Here is a 24,133-nt window from a genome sequence, read left to right as displayed (position 1 = left end):
TTCGGCTTGCTGCTATCATAACGGATAACAACAAGCTCGGGTAACTTAAACACAAGAGATATGACATTCACTTCCGGTTCGTCTTCATCAACATTGCGGTTTTGAAAGATCTCAATGGTACCCTCATCCAGCAACTCTTGGAGTTCTCTTCGTACTTGATTACAACCCAAGCGATCAACCGAACAGATGCGGCATTTGTCGTGGTCATGCTCCATGTAGTTGTACTGACACAGCAACCGATGTAACTCAACCAACGATCGTCTAATATGGCTAACATATTTGACCTTGTACTTCCCGGGGCATCCCTGGACCATATTAACAGACTTCCCATGCGCGGGCAATGGGTTCTTGGTAACATTCGGGCCTGAGTCTTCAAAGCTCAGAATTCCACATCTCATAAGGTCTTGAACCTTAGTCTTCAGTGGGTAGCAATTTTCAATGTTATGGCCCGGAGCACCGGAATGATAAACACAGTGTTGGTCTGGTTTATACCACCATTGAGGATTTGCAGGAATAGCAGGAGGATCCCTGGGAGGGACCAATTTCCTTTCCAACAAGGAAGGATATAGCTCGGCATATGACATCGGAATCGGATCGAAACTGATCTTCTTCCTATCATAATTCAAATTGGCTTGGTTGGTTGTGCTACCACGAGGCTGGTAAGCCTGTTGCTGCGGACGCTGTTGCTGCTGATACTGAGGCTGCTGATATTGCTGCTGTTGCTGAGAATTTTCTCTGAATACAGGTGCTATATGAGCCACCTGGTGCTGATTACCGGCACGACGTGCGGGCTTCCTCTGAGCAGAGGGTTTCCTCGGTTTAGCATGGGACTGCACAACATGTGCTTCCCCATCCTTCTTCTTAAACGCCCCATAATGCTTAGAAGAGCTCTCATCTTTCGATAATCGTCCTTCACGGACTCCTTCCTCCAGGCGCATCCCCATGTTCACCATCTCGATGAAATCAGAGGGAGCACTTGCGACCATCCGCTCGTAATAGAATGAGCTAAGAGTCTTCAAGAAGATCTTAGTCGTCTCTTTCTCTTCCAGCGGTGGAGTAACCTGAGCTGCCAGCTCTCGCCACCTCTGGGCGTACTCCTTAAATGTCTCCTTGTCCTTCTGAGACATGGACCTGAGCTGATCACGGTCAGGAGCCATATCAACATTGTATTTATACTGCTTGACGAAGGCTTCGCCAAGATCATTGAAGGATCGGATATTAGCACTGTCCAAACTCATGTACCATCTGAGCGCAGCACCGGACAGACTGTCCTGAAAATAATGGATCAGAAGCTGATCATTATCAATTTGGGTAGACATTTTCCTGGCATACATGACCAGTGAGCAAGAGGTCAGGTGTTCCCCTTATATTTTTCAAAGTCAGGCACTTTGAATTTGATCGGTATCTTGACACCGGGAACCAAACACAACTCGGCAGCAGACTTGCCGAACAAATCTTTCCCTCGGAGGGTCTTCAATTCCTTCCTCAGATCAAGGAATTGATCGTTCATAGCTTCCATCTTTTCATTAACATCCGGGCCCTCAGACGGCTCGGAATGATAGATGGTGTCGTCTACCCTGGGAATGGTATGCACGACAGGAGGAGCAGCAGCAATGACCGGGCTAGATGCCGGCATGGGAGCAAAAGTTGGAGCAGGAATGTCAGGCATGAAACCTGGAGGCATACCCCAAGGAAACCCGGCTGGCATAGCATGGGGCACAAAATGAGCACTGGCGGCTGGCACAGTCGGAACAACGACCTCTGAAATGATCGTCCTCTGGGGAGGAGTTGCAGGAGGTGGAGAAGGTTGATTCTGAGCATACAGAAACTGCTCCATCAAAGCGCTCAGGCGAGCGACCTCTTCCTTCAGCTCACGGTTCTCTTGTTCTAGCTGATCCATAACTCTTGCAGAATTGGCTCGAGTATAATACCGGTGAGTCAGCTTGTCTTCAAAATAAATGAAGAGCACAAAGTTAGGACAAGAAGACCAGAAACAAGGTACCTGCTTATGCAAAAATGATGCATGAAATGTTTGTGCAGATGCTTTGTTTTATTTTCAAGGAACCCTTAGGGTATTATTTGCAATTTTTTTTGAATATTTAAAGCATTTTAATTTCTCATGGAAAATATCTCATTCAATATATTTTGAGACAAAGAAGTACAACATTTTTTGATCATTACAAAGAGAAAAGGAAAATAAACATCCTATGGATCCCTAGAAGCTCGAGATGCTGGAAGACGAGAAACACAAAGTTTCTTGATCTCTCTCTCATAGGCTGCTTCCATGTCCGCCTTCTCCTTCGCAAGTCGATCATACTTCCTCTTCCAGAACTTGGAAGACTGAGGAAGCAGAGAAGTCCAAGTGTCGTTCGGATCGTCGATCACCTGATGCTCGAGAAACTCAATCAGAGCGTCCTTCTCCTTAATCTGCTGAAGCAACTCCTCTCTTTCACGGATCCAAGCACGTGAAAGGTCTTCTTCCCTCAACTCCTCTACACGTTGGATAGGGAGGGTTGAAGGCCCAACCACATCCAAAGGTGTAGGTATCGGATGATCATATGGCATCAGGTACTCGGCAGCTCTCTGTCTGACCCACGAAGTATATGGCTCCAAAGCAATGCAGTTCTTTGGACCCAATTCATTCCTACTCTTCTTGTGAATACTGCGCCAAGCACGGACAAATCTGGCTTTCAGGCCTTGGGGATCTTTACCCTCCTGAAAGAACACACCTTCTAACAGAATGTTATGAGGTTTATCCTTTAGGGGGAACCCAAGCTGACGACGTGCTAATATGGGATTGTAGCTGATCCCACCACATGTACCGAGAAGAGGCACATTAGGGAATTCACCACAATAATCAATGATCTGAACGGTATCATACACGCGATCATACCAAGAGATATCATCATTAGTGAGAGACATAAGTCTCTGAGACCACCGTAGACATCCCTTGTTCTCCTTGAAAGCAACTGTCTGCGGTAAGTGCGAAATAAACCACTTGTACAGCAAAGGCAAACAGCAGACAATAACTCCTCCACCCTTTGCATTCCTCAGATGCAAAGAGACATAGGCATCACCCAACAAAGTCGGAACGGGATTAAGAACTGAGAAGATCCTAATAGCGTTCATGTCCACAAACTTGTCGAAGTTGGGAAATAACACCAGTCCATAGATGAGCAGCACGAATAAAGCCTCAAAGGCATCCTCACTCCTGGCCTTCCCATAAAAGGTAGCTTGAGCGATAAGGAACTCGGAAGGAAAACCCTGAATTCCGCCTTTGGTAGTCAGATTAGCTTTAATCAAGTCTTCATCTATGTGCAACAGACTTGCAATCTCTCGAGCAGTCGAAATACTCTCTAAGCCACTGAACGACACCTGATCCAGAATAGGAATCTCAATAAGGTGAGAATACTCCTCCAAGGTAGGCAGCAACTGGAAGTCCGGGAAAGAGAAGCAGTGATACAGGGGATCGTAGAACTAAGCTAGAGTACTCATCAATCCCTCATCAACCTGAGTAGTCAGCAGAGGCAGAAGCTTCCCATACCGAGCTTTGAACCCCAAGGGATCTAATACATAAGATGTCAGATTCCTTAACTCTTTTACATCAGACTGTCGGAAACTGTACTTCTTTGTATTCCTTTTCGGTCTTTCCATGTCTGAAAATATTGCAAATAAACCCTTTTAAGTTCCTTGAAAATTTTCTCTTTTTTCTGATGACATGAAATGCAGATGAATGCATGAATGCATGAATGCAACAATCACACTCAAGGATCAAGCAAGTCACACCAGACAAAGGTCATGGGAAAGCTCATTGTATCCCTAATATCAATCATCCATTTTGGTGGATTTAGGTTTTCACCTTATCAACACCCAAGTTCCATTGATATTAACGGTACATGAACCGGCTCGAACATCCTTAATATCAACCATCCGTTTTGGTGGATTTAGGTTTTACACCTGATCAACACCCAGGTTCCATTGATATTAAGGTTGTCTGAACGACTCAACCATGAATCACGGGTTTGCTGAGAGTCACGAGCATGGAGTCTCGGTTAGGAACCACCCAAAAGGAGTGTACTAGGGTTTATACCTGCCAAACATGTTCTATCAGAGGTTCCCATAATCATCGTCCCATCTTTCGAATATTATCGGAGGAACGAATACTCGTATTCCAAAAATATTCTCAAGAGAAACTCTTATGAGTGTAGTATCGCGTAACAATCACATCAAAACTTACATCTGAACGACCTCCGCACTACGTCCTAAAAATAGGCCAAGAGGGGCTTGGTAAACTAAGGTCCTTGGCTTCTACGGCACATGATTGAAAGAATAATGCCTAACCACAAATAACTTGTGTGACATTATTAATCCAACATGACCTCCACCAAGTGAATGGACTCGCAAGTCAACTGGCTAAGGAATACTCCACACCAGTCAACAAGACTATGCCATTCTCCTATCCTAAGGTGCACTCGAGTTCGGGTATAGAACTCATCTCACAGAGATCACCAAAGCAAACAGCAATTGTATATCAAGCAATTCAAACATTACAATCAATACAGTTATCCCAAATTGTACAAAAATATGTCATATAACAAATAACAATATATCACACAACAAGGGTGAAAAGTAGGCAATACCACCAAGGAACTTACTCCCCAGCAGGGTCGCCACTTTTCTGTAGCGGTGTATTCGTCACTTTATGATTTATTGACTAAACCAAAAGCAAAGCATACAAAGAATCGAGTCGCCATCGCACTTTTATTTATCCAAAGGATTGGCTAAAAAGCGAACAAAAGCCTAAGAAGTTTTACACATAGAAAACTAATGAAAAGATCAGAGATCGGGGTAAGGGGTAAATTACACAATGGGAAGGTGTTAGGCACCCAAAACGTCCTAGGTACTCCTAGGGAGCCCTTTTCACACTTGTTGAATGAAAATGTTATTTGTTATGAAATATTTATTGTGCAAACATGATTGGGAAGATGAGAAAAGAATGTACAAGTTATTTATTTTTGTGTTTGAACGGATGAACCCGTTGCCTACGTACCTTTCCATGAAAAGGTAAAGGATCAAAACGCCGTAGTTCGGCTAAAAACTTCCAAAAGTTAGTGGATTCAATTTTAAAACACAAGCCCTAAGGTTTTTCATTACCAATGGGAGAAAACTCAACCTGAATCAACAATCCACCATGCGAGGACAGCTTCAACATACTAGTGAGGGGTTAACCCTATAATAAGTATGGAAGACTTACAATCAACTCACTAAGGATAAGGTAAGAATTACATCAACCACTATGGTAATTGAAACCTATGGCTAATGCATGAAAACTTAACAAGAATGGACAAAGCCAAAACAATTGAATGAGTGAAGTTAATTGATTATGATTATTCACAAAAGGATGGTCAAAGTATGATTAAGATCAATTCAAAAGAGGTATTTAACAAAAGTGAAGTTTGAAAATCAAGGACTTAAGGTCCAGGTTTCTAATTTGAAAAGAGGTGAGAATGTTTGCACAATATTTATCTCAAGTTTTTGAAAGCAATGTGTGAAAAGGTTTAGGACAACAGGGAATGAATGGATGGATAATGGAGTGTAAAACTTCTCAGAAGGGTTCACCTCTTGAAATCATATAGAGGATGATTCAAGTGTGTCCTTTGGAATAGGCAACAAATGAGCAATAACAAATGAACAACAAAACAACTGGATACCGGATGCCACTCAATGGTCTTACACCAATCTCACAGACAAAGGCGGATACCGGATACCAATCACTGGATTTACACCAATCTCCTAAAACAAACAACGGATACCGGATGCCAATCACTGGACTTACACCAATCTCACAGACAAAGCAAAACAAAACAAATGGATACCGGATTCCAATCACTGGACTTATACCAATCTCCAACAGAATAGAACATGGATGTCAGATACCAATCTATCTGGACTTATACTAACTCCAACAGATGATCATAGGAATACAAATGCCAACAACATGGACTTACAATCGAATCCTCACATACAACCAACAAAATGCATCAAGCAAAGAGCAAAGAGGATATGAGTGACCAATGAAATGGTCTTACACTCTATCCCTTCCATATCATAGGAACAAAGGCCAATCTATGGACTTATAATTGCTTCCTCAATGGGCAAACAAACAATGGATCACAAAGATATGAAATGATGATCATGCAATAATGAACAATTAATGATGCTAAATGCACAAAGGCAAACAATCAAATATGTACAGCTGGATGAAGCAATAAACAATCAATGATTCAGTTAGTACACACTATACACAAGCAATAAGGCTCAAGCAAGGTTAGACTTTAAAGTCAACTGGAATGGGGTAAATGTTTCTCTTAACCTTAACATTGAGAGTTAAGGTGAAGCAGATGAAAGGATATGAGGGGTGTGCCTCATGACTCTTATCCCTGGTCAGGGAGAGCATTAGATGAAAGAAGGTGTGGGAGTTCAGAAAGTTGGAACTCTCTCCACAAGTCAATGACTCTATAGATCTTGGGTTAATATCCACAATGCTACAACATGTAATGTGAGCAAAGGGATGACACACAGAATAGTAGGAGATGGATTACACATCTCTTGTGTTCTACCAATTGCCTTATCAAAGGACTTTTCCTGCTTGGGGACAAAAGTAAACAATCACAAACATTGCCTCTTAAGGAGGACTTCAGATAGGTGCCTGGCCAAGTAACAAGCCAGGTCTTCCAGACTACATGAAGAAGAGGATGTTATACCTCATATCTAATGATATCAAGCAAAGCAAAGCAAGTTCTCAAAGGAACTATAGCAACTAATGTACCTCTATGAAGATGCAGCAGCTGATTTGTTGGATTCAAAGCCTGGAAGGTCAAAACAGATGTTCTATGTTGATGAAAAAGATGAATGAATGCAAGGCTTCAGCTCAACAGTGCTTGAACACGATGAAATCTCCAACTGCCATGTGAATATTCAAGTTTCAACAGCCACGATCTTCAAGAATTCTTCACAATTTTGCTTCAACAGATCTTCAACTATGCCTGTAGAAGATGAATAAACCAAGAACAAAGCAAAAGAACTCAAGAAATTCGATGGCAAAAGTTGAGAGAATTTGAGAGAATTTGAGATGAAAAGTGTTTTGGATCTGAAATTGTGAAGTTCCCCCCAATTTTCTGTTATGATTAGGTTTAAATACTCCCTGCTAATCAACCTTGTTAATCATGTTTAAACCCAAACTCAAGGATTAGTGAAATGAGATGATTTATGCATTTTGGCCAAAATACCCCTCATGCATGCATGACAATGGAACAATGTGAATTTGGCTTGAAATAAGTTGCAAATTCTGTTTTGATGCAATTGGAATTGATTTGAAATGAAAATAATGCATGCTTTTCAAATTGACATTTTCCCACCAAAATTCAAATTGATTCAAGTGAAAAATACACTTTTTTTGTGATGAGAATTTGTGAAATATGATGCATGATTATGATAGTAGGGATCAAGAGAAAATTGCTCAAAAAAGAATCACATGAATTGGCCTTTTGATGCAAAAGTTATGCCTTGTTGAAGTTCAAAATCCATGGACAATGATTTGATCATAACTTGCCAACCACACATGAGAAATGGATGTTCTTGGACTTTTTGGAAAGGTGAGAGCAAGATCTTCAACTTTCATGTTGGACAAAATTTCATTTGAAGCATTCTTGGATATGTAATCTTGAGGAGAAAACCTTTCCATTTTTGGCAGTTTGAAATTACAGGTCACTTTCTATTTTTGGAAAGTTTTCATCTGACCTCAAATCCTTCAATGTTGATGTTTGAAATGTCAAATGAGACTTTTATGGACATGAATGAGGTCATTCTAACCATCTCACACCTGTCGCATTACGCGAAAAACCGGCGGGAAAACAAGAACAACAGAGCCGCCACCGTGCGTTATTTATCCCAAAAGAGGGAAAGGAAACGCTCAGAGTAAACCTGGAAAAGACGTGGTCTCGCGACCAAAGAGAATGGGATCGGGAGTCGGTTATGCGAAGGGAAGGTATTAGCACCCCTACGCATCCGTCGTACTCGACGGGATCCACGCACAATAGGAAGGAAAATGGTTGCTAAACACTGCTCGCACACACATAAACATCGGCTGAAAGAGACACAAGAAACCAACAAGACTGACTCGGCAGGATATCGCATCCTGGGTCTACTTAGTCTATCAAGCGTAGACATCAGAGTCAAAGTAGTTCGGACTGGGGAAACGACACATGCTCGCTAGGATGTCGCATCCTATGCATACGTATCTCCTTTGGACGAAGGAGAATCAGAGCATCCGTAGCTCGGCTAACACGCACACAAACGGAAACAGGCAAAGGCAAACGTGGAGCCCGACAACCAAATGATGGAATTATGTCGGCATCCGAACCCAAAACACACTCAAAAGGGCAAACATGGAGCCCGACAACCAATTGATGGAATTATGTCGGCATCCGAACCCAAAACACATAACAGCATGTAACAAGACACAGGATGTGGAATGCCAATCGCTGGGCTTACATCCATCTCCTACACACGCAAGGAGAAAAAGGGTCTCGATTGCAACTAGGGCAAGAGAAAGGGGAGGTCTCAATCACAACGAGGGCGAGAGAAAAGAATTAGTGTTAGTTGTTAGTCAAACTCGACAAGACATCGCATCTCGTGCCTACGTATCTCATCTGAACATGAGAATCAGAGTTGTCGTAGTTCGGCTAAACTATTCCTGTTGGTTTGTGTTTTTTAAGTGGACGACGTCACTACGCAATCTACCGGATGCTCGACCTTTGGAGACTTACTCACCTGTAGTAGAAGGAGTGGACGTATCCTTAAGAGGGGATAATGTTTGTTTGTGTTTTAGGAAAGCTCAAGCAAGAAAGGAAGTCCTATACGAAGGAACCGTGCTACCTTAATTGTCATGCAAACGAGACTACGCGGAGTCTAGCAAACCTAGGGGATACAATCACACCACACAAACAAATACAGCATGAAATAAACACACCAACAAGGGGCTCAAACATCAGGGCTAGGCTTTAGTCGAGGGGTCATATCAACCTCAACAAACAAGCCTCTGTATCGGGGTCAGGTTAGCTCTTAACCTTGCCATTGAGGGGCTAAGGTGAAGCTAGATGAAAGGTGATGAGGGGTGTGCCTCATTGCTCCTATCTCAGGTCCGAGAGAGCATGTAAATATAAGAATGTGGGGGAGTTCAGAAAGATGGAACTCTTTCCCCAATTAGACTCGATAGATCTTGGGTTTGGATCTCAATGCTACAACCATGTAATGGGAGCAAGGAGAAGACTCACAGAATAGTGGGGGATAGATTGCTTATCCCTACCTTCCACCAATTGCCTCAAATGAGGACTTTTCCTGCCTGGGACAAATATAAACATACACAAGCATTGCCTCTTAAGGAGGACTTCAGACAGTTTTGCCCGGCCCGGTAACAGCCGGGTCTCCAGACTACATGAAGAAGAAAGTTCTATACCTCAATGCCAATTGCTTATAAGCAAAGCAATGCAAGTTCTTAAGAGAACTGAGCAACTAAGTGTACCTGTACAAAAGTCAAACAGAATCAGCATCCCATTCATAATCAGACAACAATATAATGATCAATTAACAATCCCAATGATGTGCATAGCACAAGTCCATGTGGACCAACATCCTACAAAACAGCCACATTAGTTTACAAGTATCAAGCAAAACATCCCAAATGTGAAACAATATCCTTAAGCCTTAACTTCTTAACCTGAAAAGCCAAAGACAAGTTCAAATGTAAGTGACAAGACCACTAGGACTAGCCTAGGGTCCAAAAGAAGGAAAAATCCTAAAACAGCAACCAATCCATGATCAAAGTCAAGCTATTTCAATAACAAAGGGATCCCAATTGGTCCCACACCCTAACTATGCACACATTTCAATTTATGCAACATATAAGGCAAAAGATGCAATGTTAAGTCATATATGAATGGCCAGCAAGATCACATACAAATAAATACCAAAAAGGATCAATAAAATCCACAAAAATCATGTCATAAACAGGGGACATCCAACAAGCTTCACGTCAATTTTCAAGCAATTTGGACTAGTAGATCAATAGGAATTAATTAAACATGACAAAGCATGCAAAAACAACATCAAATGAGGCCCAATAATATGCATCAACTTCAATCTAATGGTAAACAGTGATGGTATATGGGAAATACATGGGACCAAAGCTAAATGATAGCTATACATGTTAAGGACTATCCTATCAAATTTCATGGTCATTGGATTAAGTATGTGCATTTGGCGACATGTAGACTAAAGGTTACACAAGTGAAGCTCTAAAAGGCTAGGCAGCAAGGAAAAATATTAATCAAATTGAAAATGGATTGTAAAAATCCACAAAAATTCACAGGGAATTCTAACATGTTAAAGATATCATATGCAAAAAATTAGGGCCATTGGCCAGAGGGAAGCATGGCAAAAAATTTGGTGAACATGGCATATCAAATGGTGTCACATATTTCCACATCCAATTTCATTAATTCATATCTAAAAAACCAGAAGGCCAAAAAATACAAACTATATCTCAAAAATTCCAGAAATGAGTCAGGAATCAATATCTAAAATTTCAATTAGTTTGGATTAAGCATGTTGATTCTATAATTAAAATGGTAAATCATGTGAATTTGGCATACATCATGGATATCTCTATGGCAATTTATTTTTCTACCAAGCACAATCTTATTTCTGATTTTTATAAAATAATAGAGAAAAAAAGATGATTAACAAAAAAATCCTGAAATTATTTGGATTATTATTGGTGAGTTTATGATTTTTTGAAGTTTTTTTTTTTAAATAATTATTTAATATTATTTGGATTTAATAAGGATTTAATTAATTAAATTGTGAAGCTAACGGCACAAACGTAATAACGTAGCCTGATGCCAAAACGGCACCGTCCAATTAATTGACGTGTCATTGTTCTACTGGCTCTGGCGTTGAGAAACAAGAAAATGAAAGGCAATCGCGAGATGGAGGATCTACCGCGTGAAATTCCCAGAAAATTGAATGTTCATAGTCTGTTCTTCAACTTCTCCAATCCGGATTTAGGTTTTTGGCAAATGTCAATGAAAATGCATAAATCATATACCGATCGAACCGGTTTTTCATCAGGAATACGAATATGGCTGCGATTTCGTCTATAAATTAACATACAGTGCGAATCGGACGAACGAACAAATGGCGACGAAACTTCAATCGCGGATTAATCAATCAATTCTCAACGAAATGCAATTCTACAAGCTTATACATGCTCTACAATGAATATACTACAGAATCCCTAAGCTAATCGAAGCAATCGCGAGTTTCGATTTCCAACCTTGAGATTGTGCAGCAACGGAATCGCGCGGATTGAGCTTCCAATTTGCAGAAACAGATGCAGCACGTTGATCAGGAAGTGCAGTAGGATCAATCTTTTGGCTCGATTGTGCTGTTTCCGACGGATTCCTCAAGCTGTCATGAAAATGGAAGTTGCTTCAACAGTGCAATTTCTTGATGATTTTTGATCTCACACCTGCAAACAGAAACTCAGCAACCAATATAGAAGACGAATTCAACAAGATTTTGCTCCAAGATCCATGAAATTGGTGAATTCAAGCTAAAGAGTGTTGTGAAAATTTTGAGAGGAATGAGAGAATATGAGAGAATTTTTCTTTGATTTTCTGTTAGACTTGTGAGAAGTGATTAACCCTGCAAAATTCTGTTAGATTAAGTTTATATATGCAGTCCTTAATCCCACTATAATCACCATTAAGCCAAAAAATGGATTAGTGAAATTTAGCTCATGTAATGCATTTGGTATTTTTGCCTTTTAACCTTTAGAAGCATCTTAGCAGCAAACTATCATTTTGAGCAAACCACAAAAATCATTTGGAAGCTAATGGTATTGGCCTTATTTTCAAATTCCCCATATTTCTCATTTTGGACCATTTTGCCCCTCCCTCTAATTAGTTCACTTCAAAAATGAGCTTTTGCATTGAGCCTTTTCAAAGAAATCCAATTAAGCACCCTTGAAGTACACATTAAATGGAGTTTGTGCATATAAAGAACTTGCAATTTGGACAAACCATGTGGTAGTTATGCCCTCCTGATTACGGGTCTTTTCTGAAATTCACTGAGCCATATTTTGCAAACCACACATTGGATTTTGGAGTTCTTGGACTTTTTGGAAAGGTGAGACCAAGATCTTCAACTTTCATGTTGGACAAAATTCCATTTGAAGCTTGTATGATGAAGTTATTTTGAGGAGAAAAAGTTTCCATTTTGGGCAGCTGAGATTACAGGTCATCTGCTATTTTTGGAAATTTTCTGTCTGGCCTCCAAATCTTCAACCTTGGTCTTTGATATGTCAAATGAGACATATATGGACATGAATGAGGCCTTTCAAACCATTTCCCACCTTCCAATCCATAAAATCAGGCACAGTTGACCACATTGACTTTCTAGGGTTTCTGGTTGACTGAACAATGACTGGTGACTTCTGAGCATCCAATCTTTGGCCAAACCACTTCAACATGATCCTTAGACCATATGAGCTTGAAAAATCAACCCTAGGGCTTTGTCTCAATGAAAATGGCACTTGCTTGCCTGATTGACTGGTTCTCCTGATCAGTTGACCTGATTCATCAACTGAGCTTGCACTTGGGCACATGGACAATGCAATGTTATGCAGTGGACATTGTTAATGCTATGACCTAGTATGCAATGAATGTACACAATGGTAGGGTGCAAATTTGAGGTGCTACAACACCTTCAAATCCCTGATTAAATGCACAGTTGGCCACAATTGACTTTGCTAGGGTTTCAATTGACTGAGCAATGTCTTGATGAATTTCAAGCCTCTTCCACTTGAGATCTTGATTCCAAATGATATCACAACTCATATGAACTCTTATGAATGATCATGGTGCCCAAATTCTTCAAGAATGGCCACCATATATTGCTCAATGACTGCCTTTGACTGTCTTGACCTAGTGGTTGCTTCATCTGCAAGTAACAAGGTTAGATGACATATTTTTGTACTTTTGGTTAGTAAATAAATGAAAAGCAATGATATACAAATGCAAAATATGCTTGGTGATCAAGAATCACTCTCAAAAGGTATCCCACCCATAGAGAAGGAGGCCAAGGTGTACAATGATCCTTGAGGCAATGATATGATATGATATGATGCCATGAGGGATCTTAGAGACAAAATTGGGGTCTTACACGACCCAATTCCTATGTCTTATGCAGAATTATACCCGTCTTTGGTTCTCAAGAACCTAATCTAACCAAGAAACCCGCCGCAAATTCCAGAACCACTTCCATAGTGGTATAAGCCTGAGCTCCGTTGTGCTTTTCATCAAGGAGCACCCGGACATGATATCGAGAATTGTTATCCGCTCAAGTATGAGGTTCAAAAGTTGATGAAGAGTGGAATGGTGTCCTTCGAGGACCGTGCGCCGAATGTGAAAGCAAATTCGCTACCCGCCCATGGAAATTCTTCTGTTAGTATGGTGGATGGTTGTCCTGGCGAGTTTAAGGTTTTTGATGTGCGTTTTATCCGGAGATCCTTGGTGCAGATGCATAAGGATGTTTGTTTGGTAAGTGATTGTGAACATGACCATGATAGTTGTGTTATCTGCAACATTAACCCGAGGGGTTGCGAAGTTGTGAAAAGGGACATCCAGCGACTGATGGATGAAGGCATGATTCAAATTGTTCAATCCCGTCATGTAGATGATGATGTGAATGTCATAGTGCCCATTTCGAAGAAGCCAACGAGATTGGTAATCCAGTACGACAGCAATAACAATAACAATGTCAGTAATAAATCAGTATTGTCGTTGGTTATACGGTTAGAGGGCCCAGTCTCATATTCATCTGATAAAGCTGTGCCGTATCAGTATAATGCTACAATGATAGAAGGTGGTCAAGAAGTCCCGTTGCCTACGACTAGCTTTGTGGTGAGCATTGCTGATGTTACCAAGGTGACCCGCAGTGGTCGAGTGTTTGGGCCGGTGTTCCCAAAGGATAAGGAAGAATCAGTTGTTGGAAAGAAGGTGGAAGTGGCTGTTGTAGATCCAGTTGGTGCTTCAAAAGGTAAGTCTGGTGAATCCAGCGATTTGAAGGCTAACAATGATGATGAGGTACTTCGATTGATCAAAAGGAGTGAGTTTAATGTGGTAGAGCAGCTGCTCCAAACCCCCTCAAAAATCTCAGTGTTATCTCTGCTCATGAATTTTGAAGCGCAGAGAGAAGCACTGCAAAGAGTTCTGGAACAAGATTTTGTAGAACATGATGTTACAGTGGATCAATTCGATCATATCGTAGCTAACATCACTTCTTGCAATAATCTTAGCTTCTGTGATGAAGAACTCCCTGAGGAGAGCAGAAATCATAATCTGGCTTTGCATATTTCTATGAATTGCAAAGAGGATGCTTTGTCAAATGTGCTTGTTGACACCGGGTCGTCACTGAATGTGTTGCCGAAGTCAACTCTGTCAAAGCTATCATACCAAGGAGCGCCTATGAGGTATAGCGGTGTAATCGTCAAAGCTTTTGACGGTTCGCGCAAAACGGTTATCGGTGAAGTGGACCTTCCAGTTAAGATATTTACGAGTGATTTTCAAATTACTTTTCAAGTAATGGATATCCACCCAACCTACAGTTACTTGTTGGGAAGGCCATGGATCTATAGAGTAAAAAATTATCTTATCTCTATATTTATAAAAAAAATAGACTTTTCCTTAAACTAGAATAATAATTCCAAACTTATATGGTATAAAGTAAAGTATAATGTTTACATCATATAACTTAAATATTTTCATTAAATATTGCAACACAATAATTTAAATAATTTCTTTAAAATATATATATTTTAAAATTAATTTTATGAAAAAATATTGAAATTTTAGCAGTTTTTTAACATGTTCATATATAAAAAAAATGATCATTTATTTCAAAATTTTTTTAATATGAGGGTATAGATTAATTATTAAAGATTAGATATTAAAACTAAAATAAGACTGAACACAAGTTAAACATAATTGTAGTTTGTGTGTATTTAATAATCCATCGACATTGGTTTCAACTAAGTAAATTGAAGATAAAATTATGTATAATAAATAAACAATTTTAAAAAAAAAAAAGGAAAGTTTTGAATCTTGAAGAAATAAAAAAAGTATATTGAAGAAGTTGAGAGAGTTTGAATGAATGGAAATGATAAACATTACGGTGGAAGGTTAGCATGTGGGTGTTAGTATAGAATGATAGAGTTTCGTGGAAGAGTGGTGGCGGTCGGATGATGGGGAATTTTGTTGGTACAGATTTGGTTTGCATCATATCCCTTAACTTTTCATGATTACAAATTATTTGAAGAACCATTGGGTATATTAATATTTATTCAAGTGTACAGGATCATAAACTAAAATTTTAGGAATAATCTAAGGATTGGTTCTGACTGTGAGCATCTAAAGAAAATTTTTAGATTAGAATCTGAAGGATCAGAAGCTGAAGACTAGACTCTAAAGAATACAACGTCTGAAGACTAGACTCTAAAGAAGTAGCCTCTAAAGACCATAGTTTGAAGAAGTCTGCCTCTGCTGATCAGAACTTAAACTAGTCAAAGCGAAAGTCCAAAGTGACTCTAATAGGTCAGTGCCAGACTTTGAGACTACTTTGTCTTCTTTTGGAAAATGCTAAAAAAACACTATTTTTAAACATTAATTGTAATATTTACTCTATTAATAGATTTATCATATATAAATGCTACTACTTTAGACGAAATTTATTTTTATAGCGAATGACTCACATATGTATTCTACTAATAGAAAAATGAGTTTTAAAGAGAGCATTACAAAGAAAGTATTTTTGTTTATTTAGAGAAATTCTTAAAATCTTAATTAGGCATTTAACTCTTTAACAACAAATGAACATAAATGAGTAATATAATTTAGTGTAGTAAAATTAATGCAATGAGGTTACATTTTAAAAGTTAGAGAGTTTAACTTATATCTCTAATATAAGTGAAGAAGTTAACACCAATAACTATAACTATATAGAAAAGGAATATGATTGTTTGAGCTGATCTATTTTTGTCCCTTAAATAATTTCTTAATTTTTACTACTAAAATTATCTCATAAATGAATAACTTCTCAATATTTCAAAAAAAAAAACTGATAACTTCTTAGCTTAACTTCTCACAATTTATACAAAAATTTTATTTTCACATCTATAAAGTTTATTCGCCAAATTTCTTACACAAATAATTTAAATTAAAATCAAAACTAATTAAAAATATCCATTTATAATTTTGACACGTGTGTTCATTAAAAAAAAGGAACAAACGTACAAGACAATGACCGTTTAGTAATAATAATAATAATAATATATATATATATATATATATATATATATATATATATATATATATATATATATATATATATATATATATATATATATATATATATATATATATATATATATATATATATGGAGAATAACTTTTTGGAGTGATTTTATTGTTTCAAACTAACCCCTGAGTTTATTATCGATAACAATATATAAAACCAAAATATATTTCTGATGTAGTTTATTTTTAATACCTAAAATATCCTCAAATGTTTAGTTTAAATTTAATTAAAATTTAAAAACTATTTTTACTAAACACGTATGTTGTTTTTTAACTTCTAATGTGAGTTTTTTAAATTCCAAATCATACTCGTATTTTAATAACACCTTGCCACATTCATAAAAATTGACAAATAGAGTTTGTTTAATTTTAAAAAGATAATATCATTTTTCCATAACATAAGCACGTTAATACACCAAGACATGATCATACAGGTAAATTTATGTGGTTATTATGTATATTCATTTCAATTTTCATTACAAAATTACTTTCGAGTTGCTCGATGAAAATCTCTTCATCGAGATCTCTATTTATGAATGTTATTTTGACATTCATCGGAGGAACTATAAGATCATGCAAAGAAGCTAATGCAAATGATACTCTAATTTTCGTTGTGTTTGCTACTAGTGCATATGTGTCAAAATGATAAACACGTTCCTTTTGTTTAAACAACCTTTGATCATTAATCTTGACTTGTAGGTATTTAGTGTACCATCACACTATCATACTTTCTTCTAAACAAGAGGAGTCCCTTGAAATTATTACTTCCTTATAAGTCTTAGGATCATCTTTCACTTGAAGAATAATAATAATCTTATAAATAAAATCCTTACTATTTCCTACAATAAGATAAAAGAAATAAATTGATTATCAATTTTGTTCGTTAGATCCTTAGCCTTTCGAACTCTCTTGCTTATTCTAAGTTCTGGTTGTTTTTCAACAATCAGTGACGAACTTTCGAACCGTGTTTCAATAACCCGTGGAGAATCTTCGTCACGAGGTTCTATATTTGTGGGAATCTCGGATTCCATATCCTTCATGATATGGTTCTCAAAATTCCACATCTCATGATTTATTAATTACTTTAGACTCCAAATTCAGAAGTCTATATAATACATCATCAATTTTCAGATAATGTTTATATGCCTAATTTTATCGAACATAAACAATTCATATAGTCTATAGATCATAGTTCAATTGAATAATTTAAAATTATAAATTTAACTAATATGAACACTTTAGAAATTAACAAATTTCTAATTTTAATAGATAATGTCAAATAATATAGGTGCAACATTTTATTCAAAATGTAATAAATAAAATATATATTTCAATAATATCATTTACTACAATTGAATTGTTTAAATTTAACTAATAATATAAATTTGACTATTTTGGTAATTAACATAAAAAAAAATCTTCACAATTTCAATTTCAATTTATCTATCTACCGATTTAATTCATATGACATGATTATTATCCTATAAGCATATTAGATTTAAAAAATAAATCATTTTCATGGCTCTATTTATCATATATATACATCAATATTACATTCCCTTTATGACTTTTTATTTAAAAATCATGTGAAAAAGACAATTTTCAGAAACATTCATGAGTTTTAACAAGCATAGATGCATATGTAATTATGTTGCAGTTTATATCTTATTGCTTCTGCTTCATAGTGTAATTTATTCCCTCACTTTGTATAATAAAAACAAAAGATATACATATATAGAATGTATATAAACAAAAAAAATATTGAAAGAAAATTTTCTGCCTTTATTTTGAATTCAATTAAATTAAATTCCGCTACCACGTACGAATTTAATTATATTAAGGTATTGGGAAATACAATTTAATGAGAATATAATATAGCATAGTTGTTTTTTCAAAATTTTAATCCTTAATTACAAGTATATATTGATTTTCAATACATACTACTTTTTCACATTGATATTGATGTCCAAAGTTAGTAATGTATTAACTTAAATTTGTACCATTACTGTTTCAATTATATATACATATAATTTCTTTTTTATTCATGAATTATATATTCATTTCATATCCATTAATTATTATCTGAAAATTAAAATATTAGAAATCATGTTCTTATACTAATTGTTTATAAAATTTCGTATTTGGATATTTGATATTATTATTTTTATATTGCTTTAATTTTTTATAAGGAATAATAAAATATATTCGAATTCGTAAGAGTGTTTCTTCTTGTGTTCAAAATGTGTCCACGACTCAATAGTTCATAATTTGATGTTTGAAATTGAAATCTCGGTTGGCATTAAACAAAATACTATAAAATTATTAAAGAATTAAATTATAAATCAAATGGTAGAGACTAAAATCGTGAGTGAATCACTTTTTTTATAGTATTTCAAGCACTCAGTTTGTCTTAGAGTTTCTATATAGAAATATCTAGGATAATTCAACATATACTCGAATTTGCGACAAGATCGATGAAAACTCGAATGTAGGGAAGATGAAATCCGTAATTTTGTGTGAAGAAGATAGGTTTTTCTAATGTATTTTTCTGAATCCATAATGCTAAATTTATAGGTCAAACATATTTTTCATAAACTTGCGACCCTTAATAAAATACACACTTTCAACCACACTTTTGCTCAATATTACACTATTTCTTCTACAACAACACTTTTCAAATATTGCATTGTTTCGCTCACAACATTACTTTTTACTAAATGTTGCACTATTTCGTCTACACCAACAGTTTTTAAATATTGTATTGTTTCGTATTCTACAACACTTCACGAACTATTTCCTATTTCAAAATTCAAAATACAAACCGTCTACTACAACACTTCAAAATTATTAATTATTAATAATTTATAACAAATATTACATCCAAAGCTTAGTAAATCAAATCCTTGAGTTGATCCACCTTGTTTTCCTTGGTCATTCTTTTTTGTTTCCTTTAGTGTAAATGTGTCAAAAAAAATTTAAATTGTGTTTTGAGCTTGTTTGCATAAAGTGAGGATTTGCTAGGCGATCATGTCTCCCTTCTAGAAAATTTAGCTGGGAAATTCCATTTATTTCTTAAGATTACCTTTACAACAAGTAAATACATGTTATTACAATAAAGTTGATTTTAAATAAATTTAAAAGATATTAATGGTTGATTAGTTGTGATTTACTAACTGTGTATAAAACTTAAACTTTTGTTTTTTCCAAATGATAGTTTCCATAGTATATTATTCATGATCAATATAAAATTGTAATCATCAGAGATGATTACTATTATTATATCTTATACATAAAAAGAGTCTAAGGACACATAAAGAGAAAACGATCACAACGATTCATAAGAATATCAAACACTACTCTGACAAGTGCATGACAATAGTTAATAAACACACTGTTTTTTTTATTCTATAAATAAATTATTTTGGAAATGTGGTACTCAATGGAGTGCATCAAGATCAGTGTAATATTGTGCAATCCACCGTTTTATAATCTTGACTTCTTGTTTTCTTTGTTTAATCAGCCATACTGGATCACTCGGTGATGAAGACTGAATATCTAGACAATGAGATCCTGAAAAATGAATAATTATTAAATTTATGATTAAGTGAAATGATTGTGTCTTTTTCTCGTTTTAACTCTCAATAAAAAATTAGAAAAATGACTTAATATATATATATATATATATATATATATATATATATATATATATATATATATATATATATATATATATAAAAGGCGGCATACCTTTTTTTGTATATATAGCAACAATACTTTTTGATAGGTCGTGTAGAATTCTGAAATGTGTAAAAACAACAATATTTTAATTTGATATATTTGATTCAAAAATAATTAAAGATGAATATAACTTTAGATTTTATATATGGTTCTTACCCGCCACTACTAAGAGGATCTTGTAACCCATTTGAAAAAATAATATTACTTCCAAATCTTTGAAGAATCGTCTTCAAATTCTGATATTAATCACACGTTAATTTTTATCATTAATAATTTAAGAAAATACATATTTTGTATTTTTGTATCAATGCAATTGAAAATAAGATTTAAATATAAATTTTGTCTTAAGAAAAGAGTGTATAAATAATTAAGTTATTGTTTGAGATGAGAAGAAAAAAAACTAACATGGCCTCCATAGTAGGTAGAAATCCAATGTGAGCGAGGAGAAACGTCATATTCTTCCTTGCAATTTGAAATGTATTTCTCTAAGTCAAAGGGGGAAGGTCGAAACATAGTATCATTTCCTATTCCGTGTCGTACCACCAATTCGCTACATATCTAAATTAAAACAAATTATATTATTTTTATAATATCATTTATATAGATCTAAAAGATAATATTATAAGAAAAATATTTTAAATATATATTATCAATAAAAATAACTAATAAAATGACAAAAAATAGTTCACCAACTTTACTTATTTTAATAAAATAAATTTATTTACTTATAAATGAGATTATATATACCTGCCATCCCCAACCCATCCTTGTCTCAGTCTCAATATCAGTCTCAGATATAGGTGTCTCAGATATAGATGTAGGATCATTAATTTGACATGTGTCATTTCCAATGAAAGCCACAATGCCAGAATATATTTTATCAAGAACATCATTTCCAAAAGAAGCTTTATCAATTCCATTACATATAGTAGTAACCGGAGAACTCGAAGGATGATTGTATTGAGCAGCAAAAACATACATGTTTTCTAAATAGTGAGACAATTCAGAAGAGTTGTTCAATGGACTGCAAGAAATAGATAACATTAAAATATTTTATTTACTTGCTATAATCAAATTAATATTTTTTTTGTTACCTGCAGGTGTTGAATTTTTTGCTAAGAATAGAAAGACCGTTTGTTTCAGAAGTTACTCTGTCAATTTCAGACCAAGAATTAAGTATTGTTTCATAACACGTGTCACTGACTTCCTGAAAACAAAATCGATTATTCATAACGCAAATTTTTAATAATTATTTTTCATAAATACATTTAAAAAGAAAATATAGCATGGCAAATTACTTTAAAATCCCTTGAAACAACATCCATATAAGCATTGGGATGAACGATATCATCAGTGCTGAGGATAGGAGCAGATGAGGCCAAAGCACCAATAGTCAAATGAGGATATTTTAATCTAAACCATGAAGCCAACACTGCATAATAAAATCATATAAACTAATAAGCATTGTTGGAACATATTTGGTTTGCATCATATCCCTTAACTTTTCATGATTACAAATTATTTATAGAACAATTGGGTATATTAATATTTATTCAAGTGTGCAGGATCATAAACTAAAATTTTAAGAATAATTTAAGGATTTATTCTGACTGTGAGCATCTAAAGAGAAATTTTAGATCAGAACCTGAAGGATCAGAAGCTGAAGACTAGACTCTGAACAAGACAACGTCTAAAGACTAGACTCTGAAGAAGTAACCTCTAAAGACCATAATTTGAAGAAATTTGTCTCCTGCTAATCAGAACTTAAACTAGTCAAAGCGAAAGTCCAAAGTGACTCTAGGTCCCTATCAAACTTTGAGGCTATTTGTCTTCTTTTGAAAAATGCTAAAAAAATACTATTTTTAAACATTAATTGTAATATTTACTCTATTAATAGATTTATCATATATAAATGCTACTACCTTAGACAAAATTTATTTTTATAAGGAATAACTCAAATGTGTATTCTACTAATAGAAAAATTAGTGTTAAAGAGAGCATTACAAAGAAAGTATTTTTGTTTATTTAGAGAAATTCTTAGAATCTTAATTCCGCATTCAACTCTTTAACAACAAATGAACATAAATGAGTAACATAATTTAGTGTAGTAAAATTAATGCAATAACGTTACATTTTAAAAGTTAAAGAGTTTAATTTATATCTCTAATATAAGTGAAGAAATTATCACCAATAACTATAACTATATAGAAAGGGAATATGATTGTTTGAGCTGATCTATTTTTGTCCCTTAAATAGTTTCTTAATTTTTACTACTAAAATTATCTCATAAATAAATAACTTCTCAATATTTCAAAAAAAAAAACTCATAACTTCTCAACTTAACTTCTCACCATTTATACAATATTTTTATTTCCACATTTATAAAGTTTATTCACCAAGTTTCTTACACAAATAATTTAAATTAAAATCAAAACTAATTAAAAATATCCATTTATATTTTTGACACGCGTGTTCATTAAAAAAAGGACTAACGTACAAGACAGTGACCCGTTTAGGAATAATATATATATATATATATATATATATATATATATATATATATATATATATATATATATATATATATATATATATATATATATATATATATATATATATATATATATATATATATATATGAAAAATAACTTTTTGACGTGATTTTATTGTTTCAAACTAATCCTTGAGTTTATTATCGATAACAATATATATAACCAAAATATATTATTTTTAATACCTAAAATATCCTCAAATGTTTAGTTTAAATTTAATTAAAATTTAAAAACTATTTTTACTAAACACGTATGTTGTTTTTTAACTTCTAATGTGGGTTTTTTAAATTCCAAATCATACTCTTATTTTAATAACACCTTGCCACATTCTTAAAATTGACAAATAGAGTTTGTTTAATTTAAAAAAGATAATATCATTTTTCCATAACATAAACACGTTAATACACCAAGACATGATCATACAGGTAAATTTATGCGGTTATTCATTTCAATTTTCATTACAAAATTACCTTCTAGTTGCTCGATGAAAATCTCTTCATCGAGATCTCTATTTATGAATGTTATTTTGACAACCATCAGAGAAACTATAAGATCATGCAAAGAAGCTAATGCAAATGATACTCTAATTTTCGTTGTGTTTGCTACTAGTGCATATGTGTCAAAATGATAAACACGTTCCTTTTGTTTAAACAACCTTTGATCATTAATCTTGACTTGTAGGTATTTAGTGTACCATCACACTGATACTTTCTTCTAAACAAGAGGAGTCCCTTGAAATTATTGTTTCCTTATAAGTCTTAGGATCATCTTTCACTTGAAGAATAATAGTAATCTTATAAATAAAATCCTTACTATTTTCTACCATTAGATAAAAGAAATAAATTGATTACCAATTTTGTTCGCTAGATCCTTAGCCTTTCGAACTATCTTGCTTATTCTAAGTTCCGGTTGTTTTTCAACAATCAGTGACGAACTTTCGACCCGTGTTTCAATAACCCGTGGAGAATCTTCTTCACAAGATTCTATATTTGTGGGAATCTCGGATTCCATATCCTTCATGATATGGTTCTCAAAATTTCACATCTCATGATTTATTAATTACTTTAGAGTCCAAATTCATAAATCTATGTAATACATCATCAATTTTCAGATAATGTTTATATGCCTAATTTTATCGAACATAAACAATTCATATAGTCTATAGATCATAGTTCAATTGAATAATTTGAAATTATAAATTTAACTAATATGAACACTTTAGAAATTAACAAATTTCTAATTTTAATAGGTAATGTCAAATAATATAGGTGCAGCATTTTATTCAAAATGTAATAAATAAAATATATATTTCAATAATATCATTTACTACAATTGAATTGTTTAAATTTAACTAATAATTTTTTTATA

General features: G+C 34.7%; 1 protein-coding gene across 1 annotated transcript; it reads right to left on the bottom strand.

The window, feature by feature from the left end:
• Nucleotides 1–19,793: 19,793 nt before the first annotated feature.
• Nucleotides 19,794–23,785, bottom strand: LOC127115194 (uncharacterized). Its single transcript, XM_051046795.1, has 10 exons — nucleotides 23,701–23,785; nucleotides 23,460–23,584; nucleotides 23,236–23,404; nucleotides 21,512–21,645; nucleotides 21,308–21,420; nucleotides 20,961–21,237; nucleotides 20,619–20,771; nucleotides 20,370–20,449; nucleotides 20,223–20,272; nucleotides 19,794–20,045 (listed from the first exon to the last, which is right to left on the bottom strand). The coding sequence occupies exons 1-10, from the start codon at nucleotides 23,783–23,785 to the stop codon at nucleotides 19,912–19,914; spliced, it is 1,320 nt and encodes a 439-aa protein (XP_050902752.1). The 3' UTR covers nucleotides 19,794–19,911.
• Nucleotides 23,786–24,133: the final 348 nt, after the last annotated feature.

The sequence above is a fragment of the Lathyrus oleraceus genome, chromosome 1 (genome assembly GCF_024323335.1).
Source record: "Lathyrus oleraceus cultivar Zhongwan6 chromosome 1, CAAS_Psat_ZW6_1.0, whole genome shotgun sequence".
Classification (NCBI taxonomy): Eukaryota; Viridiplantae; Streptophyta; class Magnoliopsida; order Fabales; family Fabaceae; genus Lathyrus; species Lathyrus oleraceus.
The sequence above is the reverse complement of the archived record's forward strand: the minus strand, read 5'-3'. Positions and strand labels throughout refer to the sequence as shown.

Bases quoted from the DNA above. Each gene is read 5' to 3' on its own strand.
- LOC127115194 (XM_051046795.1), bottom strand. From the start codon at position 23,785: ATGAAGGATATGGAATCCGAGATTCCCACAAATATAGAATCTTGTGAA. The intron at 21,421-21,511 runs GTAATTTGCCAT...TTTTGTTTTCAG, and splicing joins TTGTTTCAAGGGATTTTAAA to GAAGTCAGTGACACGTGTTA. The intron at 20,273-20,369 runs GTAAGAACCATA...TACACATTTCAG, and splicing joins GATCCTCTTAGTAGTGGCGG to AATTCTACACGACCTATCAA.